This window comes from Eumetopias jubatus, unplaced genomic scaffold (genome assembly GCF_037043125.1).
Source record: "Eumetopias jubatus isolate StellerSeaLion01/CBP00866 unplaced genomic scaffold, mEumJub1_p1.0 scaffold_7, whole genome shotgun sequence".
In the NCBI taxonomy this organism is placed as follows: domain Eukaryota; kingdom Metazoa; phylum Chordata; class Mammalia; order Carnivora; family Otariidae; genus Eumetopias; species Eumetopias jubatus.
Window position 1 is genome coordinate 74,023,277 of NW_028274813.1, and position 25,946 is coordinate 74,049,222.

The following is a 25,946-nucleotide window of genomic DNA, read 5'->3' on the forward strand; positions in this document are numbered from 1 at the left end:
CCCAAAAGCTTGACACATTTAACTGGGTTTGTAGTCAATATCAACTTAGTGTGATTCCCTGTTAACAAAATGCATTGTCTCTGGGAGTGAAAAAAAATAGTAGCTAGCATTTATAAAGTGCTGATTAAGTGCCAGGGAATTGTGTTAAGCGGCTCTGTTTACAAGATCTCATCTAGCACTGTGAGGTAACTGATACTCTATCTCCATTTTATAAATGTGGAAACAAGGCTCTAGGAAACTTCAGTAAAATACCTAGGAGCAAAAGACCAGTAAATGACAGGGGCAGTATTTGACCTCTTTTAGAATGGCCACAAAATACTGAACGAGTGGGGCGCCTGGGTGGCTCAGTTGGTTAAGTGTCTGCCTTCAGCTCAGGTCGTGATCTGGAGGTCCTGGGATCGAGCCCCGCATCAAGCCCCGCATCGGGCCCCGCATCGGGCCCCGCATCGGGCTCCCTGCTCCGTGGGAAGCCTGCTTCTCCCTCCCCCATTCCCTCTGCCTGTATTCCCTCTCTTGCTGTGTCTTTCTCTGTCAAATAAATAAAATCTTTAAAAAAAAATACTGAAAGAGTGAACGTTGCCGAGAAAGAACCAAACTTTCAAACAATTGTCATTATATGATATTTCAACTTGAGGTAGTTGTCAAACAAGTTTTAGTGGAACCGCATTTAATTCAATTGGCAAAAAGTCCCTGAAACCAAAAGAAGATATACCAGCTAAACCGGTGGCTTCTAATCTTTTAATCCCAGGGACACTTTTTATTATTCTAGCCTTCTTGAGTCCCTATAAGCTACATTTATTAAGTTGCCCTTATTTTTCTTGCTTAGACAGAGAAGAGATAACAAAGGCAACCAGGAAGGCCCGATGGCCACAAGGAAGGGCTTCCGGGGTTGGAAGGATTACTCCGGAGCCCCTCTGGTCCTGTACTCAACTCACTGGCCCACACATGATCTTTTTCTGTACATCTGGTGTTTTTCTGACTCGCAGGGTTAACTCATACCAACCACTCCCAAAATAAAACTATAAACAAGAGTTGCACTGAAAAATATGTACAGTGGACAATAAATCACCAAGGACGTAAGAGACCAAACCTCAAAGAGATGTTTGCTTGGTAAGCAGGGGTGGTGAGTAGTTCTGAGGTTCAGTCAGGCCAGCATGAGGATGAGGAAACATTTCTGATTCTGAATTAAGCACCCAGCCAGCATCTTATCCCTGAGTCGTGGTGGCTGATAAAGAAGCAATTCCCAAAATTTAGAATTTCTCTTTCTTTTTTTTTTTAAAGATTTTATTTATTTATTTGAGAGAGAGAGAATGAGAGACAGAGAGCACGAGAGGGAAGAGGGTCAGAAGGAGAAGCAGACCCCTCCGCCGAGCAGGGAGCCCGATGTGGGACTCGATCCCAGGACCCCAGGATCATGACCTGAGCCAAAGGCAGTCGCTTAACCAACTGAGCCACCCAGGCCTAGAATTTCTCTTTCTGATCTCCAAGGACCCCCAGTCTCCTTCTTAAAGTATATATGTAAGCAGTATTACTCAACCATCCAAAAAAAAAGAAAAAAGAAATCTTACCATTTGCAATGACGTGGATGGAACTAGAGGGTATTTTGCTAAGCAAAATCAGTCAGAGAAAGACAATTATATGATTTAACTCATGTGGAATTTAAGAAACAAAACAGAGAATCATAGGGGAAGGGAGGGAAAAATAAAATAAGACAAAATCAGAGAGGGAGGCAAACCATATGAGAGTCTTAACTACAGGGAACAAATTGAGGGTTATGGGGGGAAGGGGAGGTGGGAGGGGGGATGGGGTAACTGGACATTAAGGAGGGCACGTGATGTAATGAGCACTGGGTGTTATATAAGACGGATGATTCACTAAACTACCTCTGAAACTAATAATACATTATATGTTAATTAACTGAATTTAAACTTAAAAATATATTTGCATGCTTGTTAGTTTGTATCCGTTTATACTTTACCTGTTCCAAGAAAGAATTAAAGGCGGCCCACAAAACTATCTACAATGAATGATAACACAACTCAAATTTAGCTAAGAGGAAAGAGGCAGAATACAGTTTGATTGGTTGAACTTTAGTTGTGAGGATGCTAAAATCATTATACTTGCCTAAGCCTGAATTTTGGTCCCCAAAGCTGGAGTCTGTGGGTTCTTAGTGCCCCCCATTGATAGATTAGGAATTTGGGTAGATTAGGAGTTTGATTTTACAAATGGTGGTTACTATTTACCAAATGCTGATCTGACCTAACCTAACTCTCAGATGGTACCAAAAATTTTAAGTTTTGAGGAGATTTTGCTATTATACTTAGGAATCACCACAATTTAATTTTCCCATTGTATTAATTAAAAAAAAAAACTTACCAAAGAGTTTTTAATAAGAAGGAGATAACCAGGGTTGCCTCAATGGGTTGATACAATTCAAATAAACTTAGTATGAGTTATGTTGTAGTCCTTCTTTTTTTTTTAATTTTATTTATTTATTTCAGACAGAGATTGAGAGAGAGAGCACAGGCAGGGGGAGCGGCAGAAGGAGAGGGAGAAGCAGACCCAGCTGAGCAGAGACCCTGAGGAGGGGCTCGATCCCAGGACCCTGGGATCATGACCTGAACCAAAGGCAGATACTTAACTGACTGAGCCACCCAGGTGCCCCAAACTTGTGGTTTTCATTAAGATTACTGAAATGTTAAAATTAGCTCACAGACCTCCATGTTTATAAACTTACATGTAGGAAAACAATCTTGAAAGGACTGCCAACAACAGTTTAAAAAAAAAAAAAGCCTAGGTCAAGCAAGGAAACAGGAGGGTCCCTCAATCTGCAAATCAGATATATTTTCCTTACATAAAGAAAACATGGGAAAAGGACAAAGCCAAAATTTCAGAGTAAAGGGGCTTGCGTTTTCTTCATGAAATTGTCTGTGTTGCCCTCGCCAGGTCGTGATGATGGCGGATGGGGGGCAATCGGTGGTTCAAGGAGCAGAGGCTTTTTCCACGTGAAGCCCGCAGACCCTGGTAAGGTCACCAGCAGACAAGCCAGTCTTATGTGCATGATGTTCTTAAATGGCAATTTACAATGCCAAGGACAGAAACCACTCACCAGAGAGAAACTCTGCCTTTTCTGTACTTTCTTGAGATTAGAGACCAAGTTCACTTGGGTTGGCAGACCTTGGTGCAGAATCTAGTGCAGATCAAGTAGATAGTAAGGTTTGGTGAGGTAGAGAGGAAGGGAGGGAAGGATCCCAAAGCAAAACTCTAGCCCACAGCCTGGAAAATGAGCTCGGGGGAAAAGAAGTGTCCTGGACTCCTCTGAGCAGTGTCCTTCTTTTTTTTTTTTTAAGATTTTATTTATTGATTTGAGAGAGGGAGAATGAGAGATAGAGAGCACGAGAGGGAAGAGGGTCAGAGGGAGAAGCAGACTCCCCGCCGAGCAGGGAACCCGACGTGGGACTCGATCCCGGGACTCCGGGATCATGACCTGAGCTGAAGGCAGTTGCTTAACCAACTGAGCCACCTAGGCACCCTGAGCAATGTCCTTGTGGCAGGTTTCCAGATTTCCATGCTCTTAGAGAGTCTCTTTATTTCCTCCCCAGCATCTAGTTGCTTTGGCTTAGCTGGCTAGGTAAGTGATTGAAGTTCTGTCTTGAAAGATGAGAGATATAAGAAAGGGGAAAACATTCAGAATCTGTAGTAAGACATACTGATAAGTAAGACATATGCAGACCTTCCTGAATTCATACTGATCTTCTCAGGTGAGATACTGTGTTATGTAGGAGAATGTCCTTATTCTTAGAAATGCAGTGTTGATGGGGGCACTGGGTGGCTCAGTTGGTTGTCAGACTCTTGGTTTCGGCTCAAGTCATGATCTCAGGGTCCTGGGATAGAGTCCTGCATCAGGCTCCGTGCTCAGTGTGGAGTCGGCTTGAGATCCTCTCTCCCTTTCCCTTTGCCCCTCCTGCTCATGCTCTTGCTCTCTCTAAAAAATAAATGAGGGCGCCTGGGTGGCTCAGTTGGTTAAGCGACTGCCTTCGGCTCAGGTCATGATCCTGGAGTCCCGGGATCGAGTCCCGCATCGGGCTCCCTGCTCAGCAGGGAGTCTGCTTCTCCCTCTGACCCTCTCCCCTCTCATGTGCTCTCTCTCTCTCTCTCTCTCTCTCTCTCTCATTCTCTCCTTTCAAGTAAATAAATAAATCTTTTAAATAAATAAAAATAAATGAATCTTTAAAAAGAAAAGAAAAAAAATCATGCCTGACATACTTAAAAGTGAACCGATGTGATATTGACAACAACTTACTTTCAAATGGCTCAGGAAAAGAAAAAGAAGCGTGTATGTGGTATAATGCTAACAACTGAGGGGCGCCCGGGTGGCTCAGTCATTAGGCGTCTGCCTTCGGCACGGGTCATGATCCCAGGGTCCTGGATGGAGCCCGGTAGGGCTCCCTGCTCGGCGGGAAGCCTGCTTCTCCCTCTACCACTCCCCCTGCTTGTATTCCCTCTCTCACTGTGTCTCTCTCTGTCAAATAAATAAATAAAATCTTTAAAAAAAAAAAACAATTGATAGTGGAAGGTACACTAGTTTTCATCACATTATTCTTTCGACTTCTCTAAAGGTTTGAAGGTTTTCAAAGTAAAAAGTTAGGGACAAAGTAGTTGTTAAGATTTCCAAAAAATATATCAAATCCATTTTAAGTATACCAAACCTATCTTGGCTGAAGGGTTCTTTTTTTTTCTTTCTTTCTTGTTGTTCTTTATATTATCCAATTGTTCTACATTAATATGTATGGTTTTTGTAAGCATGTAAGATTTTTATTTTATTTATTTTTATTTAAAATTTATTTTTAGGGGTACCTGGGTGGCTTGGTCAGTTGAGCGGCGGACTCTTTTGATTTCAGCTCAGGTCATGATCTCAGGGTCCTGGGATTGAGCCCTGCAATGGGCTCCACACTCAGTTCGAAGTCTGCTTGTCCCTCCCTTGTGTGTGTCTCTCTCTCTCAAATAAATAAATAAAATCTTTATAAAATTTATTATTAATAATAAAATAAAGATTAAAAATAAAATAAATTTATTTTAAAACTGTATCTGTTGTTGTTGTTTTTTACACAGGGCTTGAACTCATGACCCCATGATCAAGACCTGAGCTGAGGTCAAGAGCTTCACACTTGGGGCACCTGGGTGGCTCAGTCATTAAGCGTCTGCCTCCGGCTCAGGTCATGGTCCTAGGGTCCTGTATCGAGCCCCACTTCAGGCTCTCTGTTTGGCAGGAAGCCTGCTTCTCCTTCTCCCCCCCCCCCAGTGCCCCCTGCTTGTGTTCCCTCTCTTGCTATGTCTCTCTGTCAAATAAATAAATACAATCTTTAAAAAAAAAAAAAGAGCTCACACTCAACCGACTGAGCCACCCAGGAGCCCCAGAACTGTCTATTTGTAAAGGCCACAGCAAGGACTCTTCCTTCTGCCCCTGAGGCCCCTCTCACTGCCCCAGACCCCCTGCTCTGGCCGCCCCGAACCCAGACCCAGCCAAGCAAGCTCCCTACAAACCATGTTTCTCACTAGTGCTCCCATGCATATCACTAGCTCCATAACCTTCTTCCCCACAAACACTTTCCTCATAAGCGACTTCCCACACAAACTTTCCTCATAAACGACTGCCCACACTAAATTGCTCTCCTGGAACAAACAGCTTCTTTCTCCTCTGACGGCTCCTCTGTGCAAAGCTTCTACACATAAACCAGTCCATCCCCAATGTTCCTGTGTAACCCTTCCCCCACCTATCCTCTCTGAGTCAGTCCCCTGGTGAATTCCTTCTGCTGTGCGGCCAAAGGTTTCTCAGTTGCTGAGACAGAGTTGCCCTTCCCTGCCCAGAGCAGTGAATTGCTTCCACTTTTGTCTGGGAGCAGTCACAGCTCCCTCCTCTTCCTGAGCTAGCCTCCCAATTCCTCAGCTCCCAACCCAATTGGGAGCAGGTCAAGCAGAAATGGACATGCGTGATGTCTAATTATTGCAGCATGAAGGTACAGTGTAACATCCCATCTTCCTTTCAGGGAACTGCAGTTTTGGGAAAGCATACTACTGTTACTCAAGCTTTTTGCAAACAAGCCCTAAATGTTTCCAGAGACTTCATTTGAATAGAATGTTAGATGTTGTAACCTCAAAGATTCCCCTCTGCAGCCTTGTCAAATAGTCTGCTAGCCCCTGCTTCAACACTTCAAGAATACACCTCGACAATTTTTTTTTTTTTTAAGATTTTATTTATTTATTTGACAGAGAGAGACAAGCGAGAGCAGGAACACAAGCAGGGGGGAGTGGGAGAGGGAGAAGCAGGCTTCCCGCAGAGCAGGGAGCCCGATGTGGGGCTCGATTCCAGGACTCTGGGATCATGACCTGAGCCGAAGGCAGACGCTTAACGACTAAGCCACCCAGGCGCCCGACAATTTCTTTTTAATGGAGGTCCTCACAAACTGAGTGGAATCTCTCTGTTCTAGTCTTAACTCTCCAAAGCTGCACAGAATAAATTTTATTCTTCTACATCGGTATCAACAACGCTATTCAGACAGATGACTGCTCCTCACTGCCCCATTTCATCTCCATTTGCCATCAAGCTTAAGTCCCTTCATACCTTTCATATTTGAGCTAAACATGTGATGTGTTTCCACACAATAACCCCCACAAGTCACTCTCTGTAGATGCAAAGGTACGGAGATGAAAGTCCTGAATCTGAGTCCTGGATTAGCCATTTCTTAGCTGTGTGATGGTGGAAAAGTCAGGTGACCTTTCTCTAAGCCTCTCTTTTTTCATCCGAAAAGTGAAAATGAGAATAACATCAGTGATATTTACTAATGGTCCCTATAAATATCAAAAGGAAGAAAGACAAAGAATGTGAAATCTTTTGTGGGCTGGAAGGTCCTGTGTACATGTTACATGCTGTGGTTATTCACATTCAAGGTCAGTCATAGCTGGGGTGTCTTCCTCCCACCATAGATTAGGTCTTGGCTTTTTTTTTCTTTTCTTAAAATTTGTCCACACACTTTGGACGTCAGCATCAGCGTTTCTTTTGGAATGATTGTGGCAGTGATTACTCCAGGGGAATCGGGCTGTTTATAAAAACTATGGTCCAGCCTCAATTTATAAAAAAATGCTTCACCATAATAGCTACAACTTCCCTCTCTACTGGCCATTCCTCCACACTCAGTCAAACCATGTTTCTCACTTTATAATTGCTTCCTTCCCTCCACATCTCAAAGCCTGGCCACATTTTTCTCAAGTATGTCCCAAAGTCTGGAGACTGTGGGGTCTCTAAACTGGATTTGAGTGTTGAGGTTCCGAGGAGGACAGGTTGCATTCCCTTGAGTATCTTTGAAGACTATGTGACAGAGTCATTACCTGGCAGGACCACCTTGCAGAACCTTCTCTGCTGCCCTCTTATGTAGAGCTATGAAGTCAAGCCAAGCTCCCAGGGTGGACTCCTTTCCTTTCACTATCAAGGGACCCTACTGCACAACCCAGTTGTAACTGTACTGTCGTGTAACTGTAGCAAGTCATAAGGCACTGTATCAATAATCAAGTAAAGGTCCCATTTAACTCCCAGACAATAGTACAACCCATCTTGTCGCCTCCCTCATTATACCCAAGGCCCATTGGATTCTTTCCATTTCAAGATGTCTCCTATCATCAAAAAAAAAATGATTTTTTAAAAATTTTAAGCCCCTTGCCTTGACCCCCACATCCTTCCTCCAGCCAACCACTTCCCTACACTGCAAAATTTCTCAAAGGGTTTGTACATGTTGTCTCTACTTCCTCATCTCTCATTCTTTCTGATGTCCCCTCCAACCATGATGTCATCCTTGTTGCTGCACTGAGACTACTTTTCAAGCAGTGACCTTGACCACTCTCTTCACTTGCCCTCTAAGATAATCCTGTTTCTGATTTTTCCTACTACCTCACTAATGGTCATTCTCAGCTCCTTTGCTGGATCCTTCCCCTCATCCTAATTTCTGTCCCTATATGATATCCAGATCATTTGCTTTAATGCCGTCTATATGCTAATGACTTCCAAATTGATATGTCTAGCTTACATCTTTCTTTGATTCCAGACTCATTTATCCAACTGCATACTCCTCATGTCCACCTGGAGGTCTAGGCTTTTCAAACTTCACAGCTGTAAAAACAAATTCTTGATTACCCACCCAGACTGTTCCACTCTTTTTCTTTTAATTGTTATATTAATCACCATACATTACATCATTAGTTTTTGATGTAGTGTTCCATGATTCATTGTTTGTGCATAACACCCAGTGCTCCACGCAGAACGTGCCCTCTTTAATACCCATCACCAGGCTAACCCATCCCCCCACCCCTCTCCCCTCTAGAACCCTCAGTTTGTTTTTCAGAGTCCATCATCTCTCCTGGTTCGTCTCCCCCTCCGATTTACTCCCCTTCATTCTCCCCCCCCTGCTATCTTCTTCTTCTTTTTTTTTTGTTAACATATATTGCATTATTTGTTTCAGAGGTACAGATCTGTGATTCAACAGTCTTGCACAATTCACAGCGCTCACCATAGCACATACCCTCCCCAATGTTTATCACCCAGCCACCCCATCCCTGCCACCCCCGCACCACTCCAGCAACCCTCAGTTTGTTTCCTGAGATTAAGAATTCCTCATATCAGTGAGATCATGATGCATGTCTTTCTCTGATTGACTTCTTTCACTCAGCATAATACCCTCCAGTTCCATCCACGTCGTTGCAAATGGCAAGATCTCATTCCTGTTATGGCTGCATAATATTCCATTGTGTATATATACCACATCTTCTTTATCCATTCATCTGTTGATGGACATCTTGGCTCTTTCCACAGTTTGGCTATTGTGGACATTGCTGCTATAAACATTGGGGTGCATGTACCCCTTCGAATCCCCACGTTTGTATCTTTGGGGTAAATACCCAGTAGTACAATTGCTGGATCGTATGGTAGCTCTATTTTCAACTGTTTGAGGAACCTCCATACTGTTTTCCAGAGTGGTTGCACCAGCTTGCATAAACTGTTCCACTCTTTTTTTTTTTTTTAAAGATTTATCCATTTATTTTTGAGAGAGTGAGAATGAGAGAGAGAGAGTACATGAGAGGGGGGAGGGTCAGAGGGAGAAGCAGACTCCCTGCTGAGCAGGGAGCCCGATGCGGGACTTGATCCCGGGACTCCAGGATCATGACCCGAGCCGAAGGCAGTCGCTTAACCAACTGAGCCACCCAGGCGCCCTAAACTGTTCCACTCTTAAGGGTCTCATCTCAGTAAAGGAAAAATTTTTGGCCTGCTGTATTAGGCAGGCCAAAAATTTAGGAGCAATTCCTGATTCTTCTCTTTTTATCACACTCAGTTCCCAATAAACTAGCAAGTCCTATCTGCTCCATCTCCAAAATATCTCCAGAATCTGACCTATTCTTACCACCTTCATCACTACCACTGGCAGAAGCCCAAACTAACTTTTGGCCTTGTCTACTGCAGTTAGTCCCCTATCTGATCTCCCTACTTCCATTTTTGCCCCATACAAGTGATTTCTTAAAAAATATTTCATTTATTGGGGTGCCTGGGTGGCTCAGTCGGTTAAGCGACTGCCTTTGGCTCAGGTCATGATCCCAGGGTCCTGGGATCGAGCCCCGCATCAGGCTCCCTGCTCAGCACAGAGCCTGCTTCTCCCTTTCCCTCTCTCTGCCCCTCTGCCTACCTGTGCTCTCTGTCAAGTAAATAAATAAATAATATTAAAAAAATGTTTCATTTATTTATTTGAGAGAGAGAGCATGAGCTGAGAGGAGGGGCAGACAGAGAGGGAGAAGCAGGCTCCCCACTGAGCAGGGAGCCCAACCTGCACTGAAGGCAGATGCTTAACTGACTGAGCCACCCAGGCACCCCTTAATGGTCATTGATTTTCTACAAAGTAGGCAGTGAGGATTTTGTTTTTGTTTTTTAAGGTAAACCAGTTAAAAATCCTTTCGGTAGACTTCATGCTCAAAATAAAACCCAGACTTCTTACTGTGCCCTACAACACCTGCTTACATCTTCAACCTTACTTCCCACAATTTCTGTTGTTCACTCCACTTTAATACCATGGCCTTTTTGATGCTCCTAAATTCTAAGTCTCTTTGGACCTTTATGCTAGTTGTACTTTCTGCTTCTACACTCTTCCCTAATCATTGCATTGCTCACTCCCTCATTTATCCAGGCCTCTGGTCAAATGCCAGCTCCTCAGGAACGCCTTCCCTGCACTAACCCACTTGAAGTATCTCGCCCCTTTATTACTTTCTTTTTTTAAAAAAATAACCTTCTGAGTTTATTTTACATATCATAAAATTCACCCATTTCAAGCGTACAATTCAATGCCTTTAATAAGTCATTTTAGGGGCGCCTGGGTGGCTCAGATGGTTAAGCGTCTGCCTTCGGCTCAGGTCATGATCCCAGGGTCCTGGGATCAAGTCCTGAGTCGGGCTCCCTGCTCCTTGGGAGCCTGCTTCTCCCTCTGCCTCTCTCTCTCTCTCTCTCTCTTTCTGTCTTTCATGAATAAATAAATAAAATCTTTAAAAAAAATCATTTTAGTAACTCAGTGATGCACCCATCACCATAAATCAGTTCTGGAACATTTTCACCCCCTAAATAACATCCCTTATGCCCATTTCATTTCCATTTTCACCTTGAGCCCCAGGAAACCACTATCTACTTTCTGTCTCTACAAGTCTGTCTTTTCTGGACATTTCATATAAATAGAATCATAGAATACATGTTCTTTTGTATCTGAATTATTTTACTCAGTAGGTTCTTGAGGTTCATCCATGACATGACAGTGTTTGTAGTTTGTTTCTTTTTCTAGCTGAATAGTATTCCATTGTATGGATATATATATTTTGTTCACCATTTGTTTCATTTTTTGGTTATTGTAACTAATGTTGCTGTGAACATTTGTGTGTAAGTCTTTGTGTGGATGCAGTTTTTTTTTAAAACATTTTATCTTATTTTATTTAAAGATTTCATTTATTTATTTGACACAGAGAGAGACTGCGAGAGAGGGAACACAAGCAGGGGGAGTGGGAGAGGGAGAAGCAGGCTTCCCACTGAGCAGGGAGCCCGATGCAGGGCTCAATCCCAGGACCCTGGGATCATGACCTGAGCCAAAGGCAGATGCTTAATGACTGAGCCACTCAGGCCCCCCCATTTCTCCCTCTCCCTCTCCCTCTGCCTCTGCCCCCCATTTGTGCCCAAGAGTCAGATGCTTAACCGACAGAGCCATCCAGGCACCCCAATTCCTACTAATCTTTTATTGTAAAATCATTAGCAGGAGCTCAGATAGAAATAGTCCAAAATAAAATAGGAAAATGGAAGGCTAAGGCCAAAATCAAATAGCCAACAGACAAAATGGCATAAAAAACATGAATAACAGGGCGCCTGGGTGGCTCAGTTGGTTAAGCGACTGCCTTCGGCTCAGGTCATGATCCTGGAGTCCCGGGATGGAGTCCCGCATCGGGCTCCCTGCTCAGCAGGGAGTCTGCTTCTCCCTCTGACCCTCTTCCCTCCCGTGCTCTCTATCTCTCATTCTCTCTCTCTCAAATAAATAAATAAAATCTTTAAAAAAAAACATGAATAACAGAGAAGACAAAGAAAAAAGAAAAAGAGATTTGGCAGTTGAGACAGTAAGCTTCCTATAATGAAAAAACTCAGAATGGAAGTGAATATGAAAACCAAATGGAAGGGGTGGGGGAGATCTTTGACCTAAATACCAGGGAATAAGGATTCATTCCAAACAATATCAAATCTAATTGAGCCCAAAACTAAAAATCTGGCAAAAAGGTTAAGGACTGGAAATTTTCCATTTTCATTAAAGTCCAAATCTACAATAACAGAAACACCAGGCAGAGAGCCAGTGTTTGTTCAAAAGATATCCTTTAGAAACACAAAGTAGTTATGAAAAGCAGATGCCAGTTTACAAAGAAAAAAGGAATGCAAATCTAAGCCAATTCAGATTTAGACAGAGGACACAGCACAGAAAGAACAGTTCTGCTCTCCCCTACCTTCTTGTTTTAAAGGGATGTCAGGTGGTGTTATCTCTGGCTCCTAATGGCAATCAACAAATGGACTGGGCAGTGGCTAAAGAACATCAAGGCCATATTCCTCCTTTGCTTCTAAAAAACTTGAGGTGACAGATGTGTATCCTTGACAGAGCCAACCTAAGTCATCAAGAAAGCACACTAATATACGATGCAAAACGTCTCCAAGACATAAAAGAAAATAACAATCTCTCTCTCTGACAAATAAATAAAATCCTAAGGGAAAAAAAAAGAAAATAGCAAGATGCAGGACAACACATATAACGCATTAACTTCCATGAATAATAAGAGGCAAAATAAGAACATGTATTTGCATTTTTTTTTTTTTTATAAATCCTGGAAGAATGCACAAGAAACTATTGAGTGGTTACCAGTGAGGTGGGGAAGGAAAGACAAGACAGATGGACAGGATGCGAGGGAAACTTCATTGTATGCATCTTATGGTGCTTAAGTATTTAACTATGTGCTCAAAGTTTTAATCTAAAAAAAGTGAAAACCACTAATTTGACTTAAGTTTATATTTTCATTTCTAAATTGCTTGTACTTTTGCCTTTACATTTTATTTTATAACAGTGTATTCTTTTAAGCACTACAAAAGACCAACCTGATTAAAAATTAAATAATGCCACCAAGATGGCATTGTATTCAGCTAGCTTGGGGTGAAAGTGTTTCTACCATCAAAACAGCCCTTTCTGCTTCCAGTTTGGTTTCTATCCATCAAAACAGTAGCATGATTTTCACCCATCAGTCCCTACCTAAAAAGCTTCAATGGCTGGCCATTTTGCCTAAATGTTTTCACCCCTCAGCCTGGGATCAGATCCTTGAACAATCTAGCCCAGTCCCACCCTATCTCCCACGGCTCCCATTCAAGATTTCTTTAATCTTGCCATTTTGTTCTGTTCAGTGATCAAACATTCCTCAATTTGCCTGCATGGAGTGTCTTCCGCTGTATCCCCTTTACCTATTTTTCCTGTGAGGCCTAACTCAAGTCTCACCACCCCTTCCCACTCCCCATCCCCTGCTGGTTCTCTTTGAATCCCTGTAGCACATTTTATCATTGGCACTTAGCATATGCTACTTTTCACACATTATTCCTTTTTCAAAAATGTTCCAAATGGTGACAACATAGGAAAAGACTAAAAGCAGGTGTAGAGGGCACAACTGATTCACCTTTTCTTTTATGCATGTATCCTGTCTCCCATTTAGATTGGAAGCCCTTTGTCTTTTTACTAATTTACTTTATGGTTTTTAGGACAATACAAAGTACATGATTTTTTTTTAAAGATTTTATTTATTTATTTGAAAGACAGAATGAGAGAGAGAGAGAGCACATGAGAGCGGGGAGGGTCAGAGGGAGAAGCAGACTCCCCGCTGAGCGGGGAGCCCGATGCGGGACTCGATCCCGGGACACCAGGATCATGACCTGAGCCGAAGGCAGTCGCTCAACCAACTGAGCCACCCGGGCGCCCCAAAGTACATGATTAATAAACATTACTGGTATTGATAAAGATGACCATGATAAGGCCAGGGCAGAAAGCCTGCCTTGAAGTGTATGTTTGACACCTATCCTGAGATCCAAGAAAATCCAATTTGGCAGGGGGGGAACCTGGGTGGCTCAGTCTATTAAGCATCTGCCTCCGGCTCAGGTCATGATCCCAGGGTCCTGGGATTCCTGGTTTCGAGCCCTGTGTCTGCGAGCCCCGTGTCTGCATCAGGCTCCTTGCTCAGCAGGGAGTCTGCTTCTCCCTCTCCCTCTGCCCCGCACCCACTTCTGCTCTCTCAAATAAATAAATAAATAAATAAATAAATAAATAAATAAATAATTTTTTTAAATCCATTTTGCAGGCCCCTCTAGGGAGCAATAGTCTCATCACAGGCTGTTTTCAAGAATTACCCTTCTCTGGGTGCTCTTCCCAGACCTGTCTCCCTTGACTTGCTTTTATTTTCTTGCTCACCTAAACTGATACATTCAGTTTGAGTTGAGTTGGTTGGCATTTTGAAGATACTTGAAAAAGGCAGTGTATCTATGCAATGGAATATTACTTGGTTATAAAAAGAAACAAAGTACTGATACACGCTACAACTTGGATGAACCTTGAAAACATGCTAAGGAAAAGAAGTCAGATACAAAGTCCACATATTCCATATACGATTCCCTTCATATAAAGGTCCAAAATACTTCTATCTATAGAACAGAAAGTAGATTAGTGGTTGCTTGGGGCTAGGGAGTGTTGGGGGCAGAGTTACTAAAAGGTACAAGGTTTCCTTTTGAGTTGATGAAAATATTCTAAAATTTACTGTGGGGATGATTACACTTACCTGTGAAAATACTGAAAGCCATTGAATTATTTACTTTTATTTTGAATTATTTACTTTAAATAGATAGATGTTATTGTATGGAAATTATCTCAATAAAGCTGCTTTTATTCTTAAGATGTTATTTATTTGAGAGACGGGGGCGGGCGGCAGAGGGAGAGGGAGAAGCAGGCTCCCCGCTGAGCAGGGAGCCTGATAGGAGGGGGTGGTCTCGATCCCAGGACTGGGATTATGATCTGAGCCCAAGGCAGACACTTAACCAACAGAGCCACCCAGGTGCCCCAATAAAGCTGCTTTTAAAAAAGAAACTGAGGTCCAGGTCGAAAATGGCGGCGGCGTCTGTGTCCCGGCTCTCTGGGCTGCTAGGTCGGTCCGGGGCACAGCTGGGGCGGTCCATGTCGAGTGGCGCCCACTGCGAGGAGGGCTCAGCTCACATGTGGAAGGCTCTCACCTACTTCGTAGCGCTCCCTGGCGTGGGTGCTGAATGTCTTCCTGAACTCGCGTCACGGAGAGCAGGAGAGACCCGAGTTCGTCGCCTACCCCCATCTCCGCATCAGGTCCAAGCCCTTTCCCGGAGGAGATGGTAATCATACTCTATTCCGTTAACTCTCACGTGAATCCACTTCCAACCGACTATGAAGATGAATAGAGAGAACCTGGACCACCACCCAGTGGGGACCACAGCACTGCTTTGGACCATGACTCTGCACACGGACCACAAGTCTATGGGACCTTAAGCTCACCTTCCTTACTTGTACCAAATGATGACCAGTATACTGATCTTCCATCCCTTTGCTTATGGCAGGAGATGGCTTAAATAAATAACTTAGATTGGTCAAAAAAAAAAAAAAAAAAAGAAGGAAACTGAAAGGGGCATCTGGGTGGCTCAGTCGTTATGCGTCTGCCTTCAGCTCGGGTCATGATCCCAGGGTCCTGGGATCAAGCCCTGCATCGGGCTCCCTGCTCCACGAGAAGCCTGTTTCTCCCTCTCCTGCTCCCCCTGATTGTGTTCCCTCTCTCGCTGTGTCTCTGTCAAATAAATCAATAAATCTTAAAAAAAAACTGAAGGCATTTTGTGTTAGTGTTTTCTCTCCAACCCATACACCTTGAACTTGGTACTCTAGTGAATTTAGAATACTCATTATATGTGATTAAATAGTACTTGCCTATAGTATAGCTATTATCCTTATCATACCTTAGTTTTACTATAAAGAATGTACAGTTTTGTTTTGTTACCATGAGGGTATATTTAATGTCCCAACACGAATATAATAAACACTTGTATAAAGTCAGCAAATCCTATTTTTCATACTTTAACTTAGCAACTGTGGAACAGCTGAGACCAGTGAAGCAATTCAGATATTCGTGAGAGTACAGACAGGGCGTGAAACAATCAGAAGGCAAAGGCCAGAGGCAAGACTGGTCTGAGGAGAGGGGCCCTCTTGCACCAGGCGTTAGCCCTTCCTTATCTTCTAACATCTGTATCTTTCATCCTTCCGTGCATTCACACACCACCTCATCAGTTCTTAGCTGTTTGTCTCAGAAGCAGATAGTCACACAAGACAGGGGATCTCAGTCTTTCATGCCAAACTCGGCCTGTGCGCCTCCCCTCATCCCAAACTGCACAAAAAATTTATTAGTTCATCTTTCTTTTTATTCTCAAAATAGGGTAATACAAAACTTCAAGGGGTATCGGACTGGGCTAGCCCTCGTGTGGGCTCTAGTGCTTTGGAGGAGGCAGAAGCGAGTCCCCAGGAATGTGAAAGCATTACATCAAAAGGACAGCAGTAGCTACTGGGCCAAGTTCAACAGCCCAAGTCACACCCAGGCATAGCCACAGCAGGGCTTGGGTTCTAGCTCTTGGGCTGGGGGAGGAGATGATAACTGCTTTGAGATAACTGAGCAGAAGAGCCAGTGCAGAAGGGTCTGGTGGAAGAAATTGGGAAAGCTGAAGGATAGTGATATTCCTCTCTTTCCCTACTACTGAAGGGCAGAGGCAGGTGACCCCAGCAAGGGGCCGAAGTATGTAGTAGCTACTTGGATCCCATTATGGAGAGGCCAGACCACTCCAGGGCTGGTTAGCTGGCTTTGGCAGGTGGTGGAATACTGGTCATAAGAATAGAGACAAACTGTTCCAATTTTTGTGCTGCTTGTCTCCCAGCCTCTAGTACTTCCTCATGATTGACCTTCTCCTTGGCTTCATAATCCAAGACGACTTTGTTAGTGATGAGGGAGAAGCCAAAGACTCGAAGTCCACAGTGCCTTGCAACTATAACTTCTGGTACCGTGCTCATGCCTGATGAGGAGAAAGAGGAAATCAACCGTCAGGATCCTCAAAGGACTCTTCTTCACCCTTTGGCCTCATCTCCATTCCTTACCTCACTGACAATGTAACATCTCAAAAAATCATCCACAGAGGGGCACCTGGGCAGCTCAGTTGTTAAGCATCTGCCTTCAGCTCAGGTCATGATCCCAGGGTCCTGGGATCGAGCCCCACATCGGGCTCCCTGCTCGGCGGGAAGCCTGCTTCTCCCTCTCCCACTCCCCCTGCTTATGTTCCCTCTCTCGCTTATCTCTCTCTGTCAAATAAATAAAATCTTAAAAAAAAATCCAAAGTAGCAGCTAATTTCCTGTCCAGCTTAGGTTGTTCTGTATTGCTTCAAAGAGTTGGGCCTCAGAGGGCCTTACACATTACTTAAAATATTATCATTACTTCTACATCTGTTTCTGGTCATTTTGAAGTCAGTTCTAAGGATGCAGCTCCATCTTCCAGCCAGAGGTACACAAAGTGGCTATAATACTATTTTTTAGAATAATCCTTAGAAATAGTATGGAATCATGGATGGGTCATTAGCATTACAGCTATTAAAGCCCTAAGGGCTGGGTGGGGAGGTTTGATGCTCCCAACACACCAAATCTCAACACCTTTCAAATCAGTTTAACTCAATCTTCCCTTAAGTTAGATCCTCTCTCAACTTACCATCCAGGTCTATAATCTTTGACCCCTTTCCATCCCAATTTTTACCACGTCCCTCCCTCTTCAAGCCTCCAGCCACGTTCCCCTTCTCACCAACAGCATCCGCGCCCAGCTTCTGCAGCAGCCAACATTCAGCCACAGTCTCAAAAGACGGGCCTGCCAACATCACATAGGTGCCTTCCTTCAGCTCTCTCTGCTCCCCCATCTGTTTCCAGGCCCTGTGAGCGTTCTGCCGCATATCCCGGTCATAGGCATCGGACATGGCAGGAAAACGAAGTCCAAACCTAGGGCACAGGTTGGAATCTCAGGTTATTGCAACCACATGAGCCGTCTCCTGACTCACAGACAAGTCCTTAAACCCTACCCAGCTGTAAAAAAAAAAAAAATTAAAAGGCAAGATACATACCTTTCGTCATTGGGCCCTATGAGAGGGTTCACACCACTGAAGCCAGGAAAGTTGATGTGATCACGGATCAGCATGATATCTCCAACCTCAAACTCAGGGTTGAGTCCTCCAGCTGCATTGGTGACCACTAGGGTGTCCACGCCCATAAGGAAGAAAACCCTCACTGGGAATGTTACCTTACAAGCCCAAGATAAAAGATCAGAAAGTGTTCTTTAAAATTTCATCAATCCACCCACAGATATGCAAGATATAGATCAGGAAAGAAGAGAAAGGAGGGGACCAAAATCTATCTAGCCCAGGTAGCTAGGCAATAAAATAGGACGGAGAACTCTCCCCCTTCTTCCAGATCCATCCAAGCTATGCCCCTGATTTACCTTCCAGATCGGGTAGCCTTCATACATGTGGAACCTGCCCTGCATCATCACACAGGCCTTGCCATTCAGGAACCCAAACACCAGTCGACCAGCATGACCAGGCACTGTAATGTAAAATAGAAAGGAGAAAGAATGGGGTGATGCTTTCATAGAACACATATCCATTGAGCACCCACTACCAGCCAACTCACTGCGCTCAACATGTGAGGCCATAATTAAGCCAAAGAAACATTATTATTATCTCTGCTTTCAGAAAGTTGAAGTCTGGTGGAGACAGAAATAAATCAATCATAAGCCTACAAATAAGTATATAAGTACATCCTGACACTGGGGCTATGTGAAAGTAAGGATGTTCAATGTGAACCATATATCAAGGCAAAGGAAGGAGAGGTTTTTTTAAAGAAACTTCAAAAGAATGAGAAAGCCATACTACAAGAGAATGAAAGTGAGTAAAAAATAGAATAAGCGGATAATAATAATTGCAGTGAATGTAGTCATTACAGATCACTTTTCCAAAAATTTTAAAATTCTCAAAATGTATAATCTTATTTCTTACTCTTAACTAAACCATGTGCCTCCTCACTCTTGAAAGGGAGCTCATGGTATATTCTGGCTTCCTAAAGAGACTACTGAACGGCGGGCAAAGGGGCTGAGTTTGGACCCATCTAAGTCTCCTCCATTATGACCCACAGAAGAGTCCTGTAGGAATACATGCCACTGATGGCGCCTGCATGTAGGAGGGCAAAATAACTCTCCACACAGGACATAAGAACCACTATTACCAGTTCCCTTCTCTAGCATTTCTCCTCTAATGGACCGGACCACCTATCCCGGAGGGAATGTGTGGTGTGAGAGAGGGACCCAAATCAAGAGGAAGAGTTGAGGGATGGTCGGAGACAAAAGAGCTTATTAAAAAAAACTGCCAGTGGGCGCCTGGGTGGCTCAGTTGGTTGAGCGACTGCCTTCGGCTCGGGTCATGATCCTGGAGTCCCGGGATCGAGTCCCACGTCGGGCTCCCTGCTCAGCAGGGAGTCCGCTTCTCCCTCTGACCCTCTTCCCTCTCGTGCTCTCTATCTCTCATTCTCTCTCTCTCAAATAAATAAATAAAATCTTAAAAAAAAAAACTGCCAGTAATAGAGCAGAGATAACAGAGTTAGGAAAATGAAAAGTATAAAAAAATAGGTCGATAAAGTTTAAAAATTAATCCACTAATCACTTAGTGCAGCACCCTTCTTAGGATGGGAGAGGACAGGCGGAGCCAATGTCATTGCTATCTCCCTTAGAAAACTTTTTTTTTTAAAGATTTTATTTATTTATTTGAGAGAGAGAGAATGAGAGATAGAGAGCATGAGAGTGAAGAGGTTCAGAGGGAGAAGCAGACTCCCTGCTCAGCAGGAGGGAGCCCGATGTGGGACTCGATCCCGGGACTCCAGGATCATGACCTGAGCCAAAGGCAGTCGCTTAACCAACTGAGCCACCCAGGCGCCCCTCCCTTAGAAAACTTTGCCCTCACTCTCTGTCTCTCTTTTTTTTTAAAGATTTATTTATTTGAAAGAGAGAGAGAGAGTGTGCGCACAGGGGGAGAGTCAGAGGGAGAGAGTCTTAAGCAGACTCCCTACTGAACACCAACAGGATTCTTGGGCTCCATCTTACAACTCTGAGATCAGACCTGAGCTGAAACCAAGAGTCAAGGGCTCTGAGCCACCCAGATGCCCCACCCTCCCCCTCTTTTTAATACTTCTTTCCCCAACCCCGACTCCCACCTCCCTGCTCTGGTCTCCCAATCTTGCTCCATAGGGTTTGAAAAATATCTGTGCAGGGGCGCCTGGGTGGCTCAGTCGTTAAGCGTCTGCCTTCAGCTCAGGTCATGATCCCAGGGCCCTGGGATTGAGCCCCACATCGGGCTCCCTGCTCCGCGGGAAGCCTGCTTCTCCCTCTCCCACTCCCCCTGCTTGTGTTCCCTCTCTCTGTCAAATAAATAAATAAAATCTTTAAAAAAAAATCTGTGCAAAGTATTAACTCTCTGGAGAAAAGGGGAAGGTAGAAATTTATTTATTTATTTATTTTTAAAAATTTTATTTATTTGACAGAGACACAGCGAGAGAAGGAACACAAGCAGCAGAGGTGGGAGAGGGAGACGCAGACTTCCCGCCAAGCAGGGAGCCCGATGCAGGGCTTGATCCCAATCAGGACCTGAGCCGAAGGCAGACGCTTAACGACTGAGCCACCCAGGCGCCCTGGTAGAAATTTATGACATTAATAAATAAACCAATGGATGTTAGTTATCTGAAAATTAATAAGTAAACCAAATAAACTACCCTTGCCCTTATTTTACCTGGCCTCTCCGCCCTCCCCTCCCTTTTTCCCCAGAGGACTGGCTAAGGCCATTAACCTAAGGTTCATGAACCATAGGTAAAAATACAGTTTCATAGGTGGTAAATAGAAAAATGTCAGTAGGGGCGCCTGGGCGACTCAGATGGTTAAGCGTCTGCCTTCAGCTCAGGTCGTGATCCCAGCTTCCTGGGATTAAGCCCCACATCAGGCTCCTGGCTCAGCGGGGAGTCTGATTCTCCCTCTCCCTCTGCCTCTCCCCCGCCCTGGCTCATGCTCTCTCTCTCTCTGTATCTCTGTGTCTCAAAGGAATAAATAAAATCTTAAAAAAAAAAAAAAAAAAGAAAAATGTCGGTAAATTAAGAGATTCAGCCAACATGGGAGAGTAGTGAAGGGAAGTGCGGGCTGCTCTGGGGGTTGCCCACAGGGGGCCCATAAACCCCGGAGTTAATCCAGTTTATTACTTATAGGAAATAGGCACTTCCCAACCTCTGGGAGTCGCGATCTGCTCCTGCTCACCCCGCTATCACACCGGGGGACGAGCAGGGGCAGATCGTGACTCCCAGGCTTCTCGCAAAGTAGGCAGGTCACCTTAGAGGCAATCCTTACCCGCTCAAAAATTCATCTCACATTAGCAGTGAGGATTCGGGCGTCACCTCAAATCGTTATTTTCCTTATTCATAAATTGAAGGTATGGCTCTCCCCCCCTTTTTAAGTAAACTCTACCCCCAACATGGAATTTGAAGTCCCAACCCTGAGACCAAGAGTTGCATACTCTACCCAGTGAGCCCACCAGGTACTCCCTACCTGCCTCTTTTCTAAGGGGTAGACTTAGAGTCTTCTAGCTGCTATTAGGATACTGGATATGCTATCCTCAGATCCCACAGAGCTCCATGTGCATAGAGGCCATCTGCTACTTTCCCCCTCCAAAGGGTCAGTGTGAATCAGGTCTTGCGCAGCCATGCATTATCTGTGTATTCTGTCTACAAGAACATGGCAGTCTGTGTGTTCATTTATTGCTGTGCACTCGTGTGTGCCTTATCCTGGGACGTGAGCTAGAGCTGGGGAGATTGGGAATGGCTGGAAGACATAGAACAGGGCTCGCCTGACTGTCCCGGGAGGTTACGGGCACTTCTTTTTCCATTTAATCTGCAGACTGAAGAAATGAGAGGGGCTGTGTAGATGTGGTGACTACATGGTGTGTGGCGGGGAACAGCACGGGAGTGAGGTGCTGCAAAGCTTTATGGAGTTCAGAATCATTACAGCACTGGAAATACATCATCATGTGTTACTACTACCGCACACATACCCGTCTATTATGAAATTTCTACTGGGGGGATTTCTAAAGTCATTCTGATTCGTGGTGGTCTTTTTTCCCCCTCTCATAAACAAGCTGTCTTGAGTCAAATGCTGTACAGGCCAAGTGGGTGCAGGCACGAGAGAAGCATGCCTTCTCATCGGCATCCCATCAGTATCCTTTGGTCCAATCCCTCACTGCCCCCCGCCAGTACCTGTACTTCGGGGAAAGTTTGGAATCTCGCTGTAGTCAAAGCTCTGGCTGTCAGTTAATTTATTAACCAGATTTCCTAACCCAGAGCCACAGATGACTGCCACTTGAGGTCGGTGCTTGGTGTGGCACAGAAGCCATTCACTCGTGTTCTGATAATCATCATACGTAAATCTAGGAGAAAAGTAAAATCAAGGTAAGTTTCTCTCCCAACCCAAGGGCATCACAGACTGATGACCTTCAGTGCAGAAAGGCTGGGAGGTGTGCCGGGGTGGTAGGGCACACAGAAGCTAGCCAAAAAGCTGCCCCAGAGAGGAGGATCCTTGCTCTCAGGAGGCACCACACTAAGCTCATCCACCCACCCACTCTTCTTTCTGAATCAGACCCACCGAGAAAAGACTGCTGGGAAACTCCCTCCTCATTCCAGAGCCTGGCAAAAGTTAATGATACCTATGTTTCCACCTCCCAGCCCCAACTTCAGTTTTGCTATCACTGGCAGGTTTATTATCTCTCTTAATGGCAAAGATTTATTTATTTATTTTTTAAGATTTTATTTATTTATTCATGAGAGACAGAAAGAGAGAGAGAGAGAAGCAGAGGGAGAAGCAGGCTCCCCACTGAGCAGGGAGCCTGATGCAGGAGTCGATCCCAGGACCCTGGGATCATAACCTGAGCCGAAGGCAGACGCTTAACCATCTGAGCCACCCAGGCGCCCTTAATGGCAAAGATTTAGAGAGGAAGGGCCTATAGGGTCTACAGAGAAGTACAGTGAAATAATCAAATCAAGGAGGCTAAAAGGGTCGGGTTTCAGGATTAAGACCTTCTTTAGGGCAATGACAAGCCCAATGCAATTCTCCACTCAAAATATAATTAAGACTACCCTGAGAGCAGGAATAAACCCAATTTCCTTTTGGACCCTTACCCTCCACATCCTCCCTCAAATACTTTTTTTGGTTAACCCCCCCCCCAAAAAAAGGCAATGGGAACACTCCTAGTAGAAATCTATGTGCCAGTTAGTACCCCCACATCCATATTTCTGATACACCCAGACCTAATACAGACCCTGTCATATATAACTGCAAAGGGTAATTCAAGACCAGCGACCAGGTAAGCACAAAAAAGCAGAACTGGTTGTCAATGGCTGAAACAGAACTGACTGCCTCAAGTTTCTCGGCAGCAGCTGGTTAAAAATACAAATTCTAGAGCCCACCCCTAGAGATCCAGAATTCTGGGGAGAGTCCCGAGGACCTGTATTTTTTACAGAAGTGTTAGGTAATTCTGATTCAAAAACCAGGTTTAGTTATTTTTGGTCTAGAGGAAAGTTGTCTTTTTAAGCAAATAACCTGTGTTTCAAAGTCTTTCCTCAAGTATAAAGCAAAGGAACGTCATCAGCCCCACCTACCTTATAGGTGCAGTTTGAAAATGAATTAGAAACTTACCTGTAAGTTCCAAAGACCTTAAGCTCCACAAATCAGTGTTCAGGTCCACAGTACTTGAACCTTTTTCCCACCTTCGCCCCTGCCAGTGTTCTCCAACCCTGCTCTCTCCTATCTCCCTTCTCCTTCAAGGTTCTTTGCTCTTTAGAGACCTAACCACCGATGCTTACCCAGAACCCATACGTCCCCAAGAACCAACTCAGAATTTTTCTCACAATTCCAATCCAATTCTCAAACACCCATCTGGAAAAACCAAAGACTGGGGGAGAGAGAGCGGGACTGAGATGTGACAAGAGCTGAAGACAGCTAACCAAACCTCCAAAGGAAATCCTTTCCTTCAAAAGCAGAGGCTTTGAAACCAGATGACTCTACAGTACAACAGGCTACCCTCAGGGAAGTAGTTGGGTAAAGGGACGGGGGTGGCGACAATGGAGCTGGGGCCACAGGATGATGCAGAGAAGCAACGAAATGGTAAAAAGTTAATCAAATAGCATCCCCAAGAGATGCAAAGGAAATGAAAGAAGTGAGAAGCCCTGGATACCTAGCATATCTAGCAACAGCTTATTCAACTTCTTCATGGGCCATCAGTCTCCCAAGAACACCCTGGATCCTGGTGCATCCAAGAGCTACCTACCATGATCCCTAAAGCCAGTGACTTGGAATGGGATTTCTGGAACCAAAGCAGACAGAAGAGTTTTCAAAGGTGTGAAGTGAGAGGAATGCGCAATCTTTTGCTCAGTTCAATAAATAAGGATTTCCTTCTCTCCTTGGAGACTCCATCCCCAACTTATTTAAAAAAAAACAAAACAAAACTGGGGCGCCTGGGTGGCTCAGTCGTTAAGCGGCTGCCTTCGGCTCAGGTCATGGGGATCGAGTCCCACATCAGGCTCCCTGCTCGGTGGGAAGCCTCCTTCTCCCTCTCCCACTCCTCCTGCTTGTGTTCCTGCTCTCGCTGTCTCTGTCAAATAAATAAATAAAATCTTAAAAAAAAAAAGAATATGGAATGCCAATTCACAAACATGTTAAAAAAAAAAACTGGGGGGGGGGGGTGGGCGCCTGGGTGGGTCAGTCGGTTAAGCGGCTCTCTTCGGATCATGAGGCTCAGGTCATGATCTCCGGGTCCTCTAATCGAGTCCCTCCTTGAGCTCCTTACTCAGCAGGAAGTCAACTTCTCCCTGTCCCTCTCCCCTCCGCCCTGCTCCTGCGCGCATTCTCTCTCAAATAAATAAATAAAATCGTTAAAAAAAAATTTTTTTTTTAATTTTAAGTAGGCTCCACGCCCAAGGTGGGGCTTGAACGCACGACTCTGAGGTCAAGAGTCACATACTCTACGGACTGAGCCAGCCAGACGCCCCGACTCCAACTTATTTTAATTGAATCTCCAATTCGGAAGGAAGGGAAGGTGTTGTGTGAGACTTCAGCTATCTCTCCTCTGAATGAAATCTGAAATCTCGCCGCTTTACCTAGACTCTACATCCGGAATCTGTGACAAGCACACGGGGTGGGAAGACCTCTTCCCTGTATGCGTGTCGGGGTGGCTGGGGGATATAGGGAGTAAGCCTACCCCCCGACACCTGAACCTCAGTGCGCGCGCACACACACAAATACACCAGCTCCTACACCATACTACACGGGTCCCCTTCCTGCTCCCATGACGCCAGCCCTGCTCGATTCCTGCCGCCCCACTACTCTGCCGCCCTGCCCCGACACCTGGCTCCCCGCCAGGCCTCTCTGCCTCTCCCGGACACTCGTTCCCCCTCTTGGCCCCTTGGGGGCCCGGTACCGGCCTTCCAGGTCTCGGTGACAACCATCCCCCCGCCCCCAGGTTCCCCGAGCCGGGTGCCCGCCTCACCGGTTTTCCATGGTGCCGCCGCCGCCGCCCTCTCGAGGAGCCCGCCCTTGGCCTCTAGGATCCGGTCCGCTCAGCCGCGCTGCACAGAGCCGTACTGGAGGCCGGGAGCGCTGTGCACAGTGTATGCACAGTTACTCGCGGCTGGCTTCTAGCCCAGCCCCGAGTCCCCAGCCAATGGCAAACGAACACGCAAGCCGGCCCCCATCTCCATGGTGACACACCCAGATTCAACTGCCCGAGGCTGGGCTAACAACTTAATCTGAGTTCTTTCTGACGCTGGAACCCGACTCGGACCCCACCCCACCCCCTGGAGGCTTCTAGCACTGCATCCCTGCCCTCACTTCCGTTTGCAAGGCCGGGGTTTCCCTGAAGGAAGCCTCTGCGAGAAGAGGGCTAGAAGCCGGAGGAGAGCCCCGAAACCTTTTCTCTGTAACCCCATTCCCGGTTGTGTCTAGAGCAAACCGCGAGATTTGAAAATACAAAAATTTAAACCTTATATCTTGCAACTGCAGAATAAAATTAAGTGAGCCCGTGTCTGAGTTGTGTCAAACAAAATTTGCAATGAGGCTGCAAGGCAAACACAAATTTATTTGGGGTCTTAGGAACTGCAATTTGGAAGACTTGGATTCCGGAGGAAAACCAAATTGTTTTCCC

At 45.0% G+C, this 25,946-nt stretch overlaps 1 protein-coding gene, 1 non-coding gene and 1 pseudogene across 2 annotated transcripts; 1 reads left to right on the forward strand and 2 right to left on the reverse strand.

The window, feature by feature from the left end:
• Positions 1-14,732: 14,732 nt before the first annotated feature.
• Positions 14,733-15,160, forward strand: LOC114221466 (cytochrome c oxidase subunit 6A1, mitochondrial pseudogene; annotated as a pseudogene).
• Positions 15,161-16,041: 881 nt separating this feature from the next.
• PNP (purine nucleoside phosphorylase) lies at positions 16,042-25,429 on the reverse strand. The gene is made up of 6 exons (XM_028119471.2): positions 25,293-25,429; positions 22,009-22,178; positions 18,167-18,270; positions 17,793-17,968; positions 17,480-17,670; positions 16,042-16,705 (listed from the first exon to the last, which is right to left on the reverse strand). Exons 1-6 carry the CDS (start codon positions 25,301-25,303, stop codon positions 16,488-16,490), a joined length of 870 nt encoding a protein of 289 aa, XP_027975272.1. The 5' UTR covers positions 25,304-25,429; the 3' UTR covers positions 16,042-16,487.
• Positions 21,043-21,192, reverse strand: LOC114221488 (U12 minor spliceosomal RNA). The gene has a single exon (XR_003611746.1). It is a non-coding gene; the product is annotated as a U12 minor spliceosomal RNA (small nuclear RNA).
• Positions 25,430-25,946: the final 517 nt, after the last annotated feature.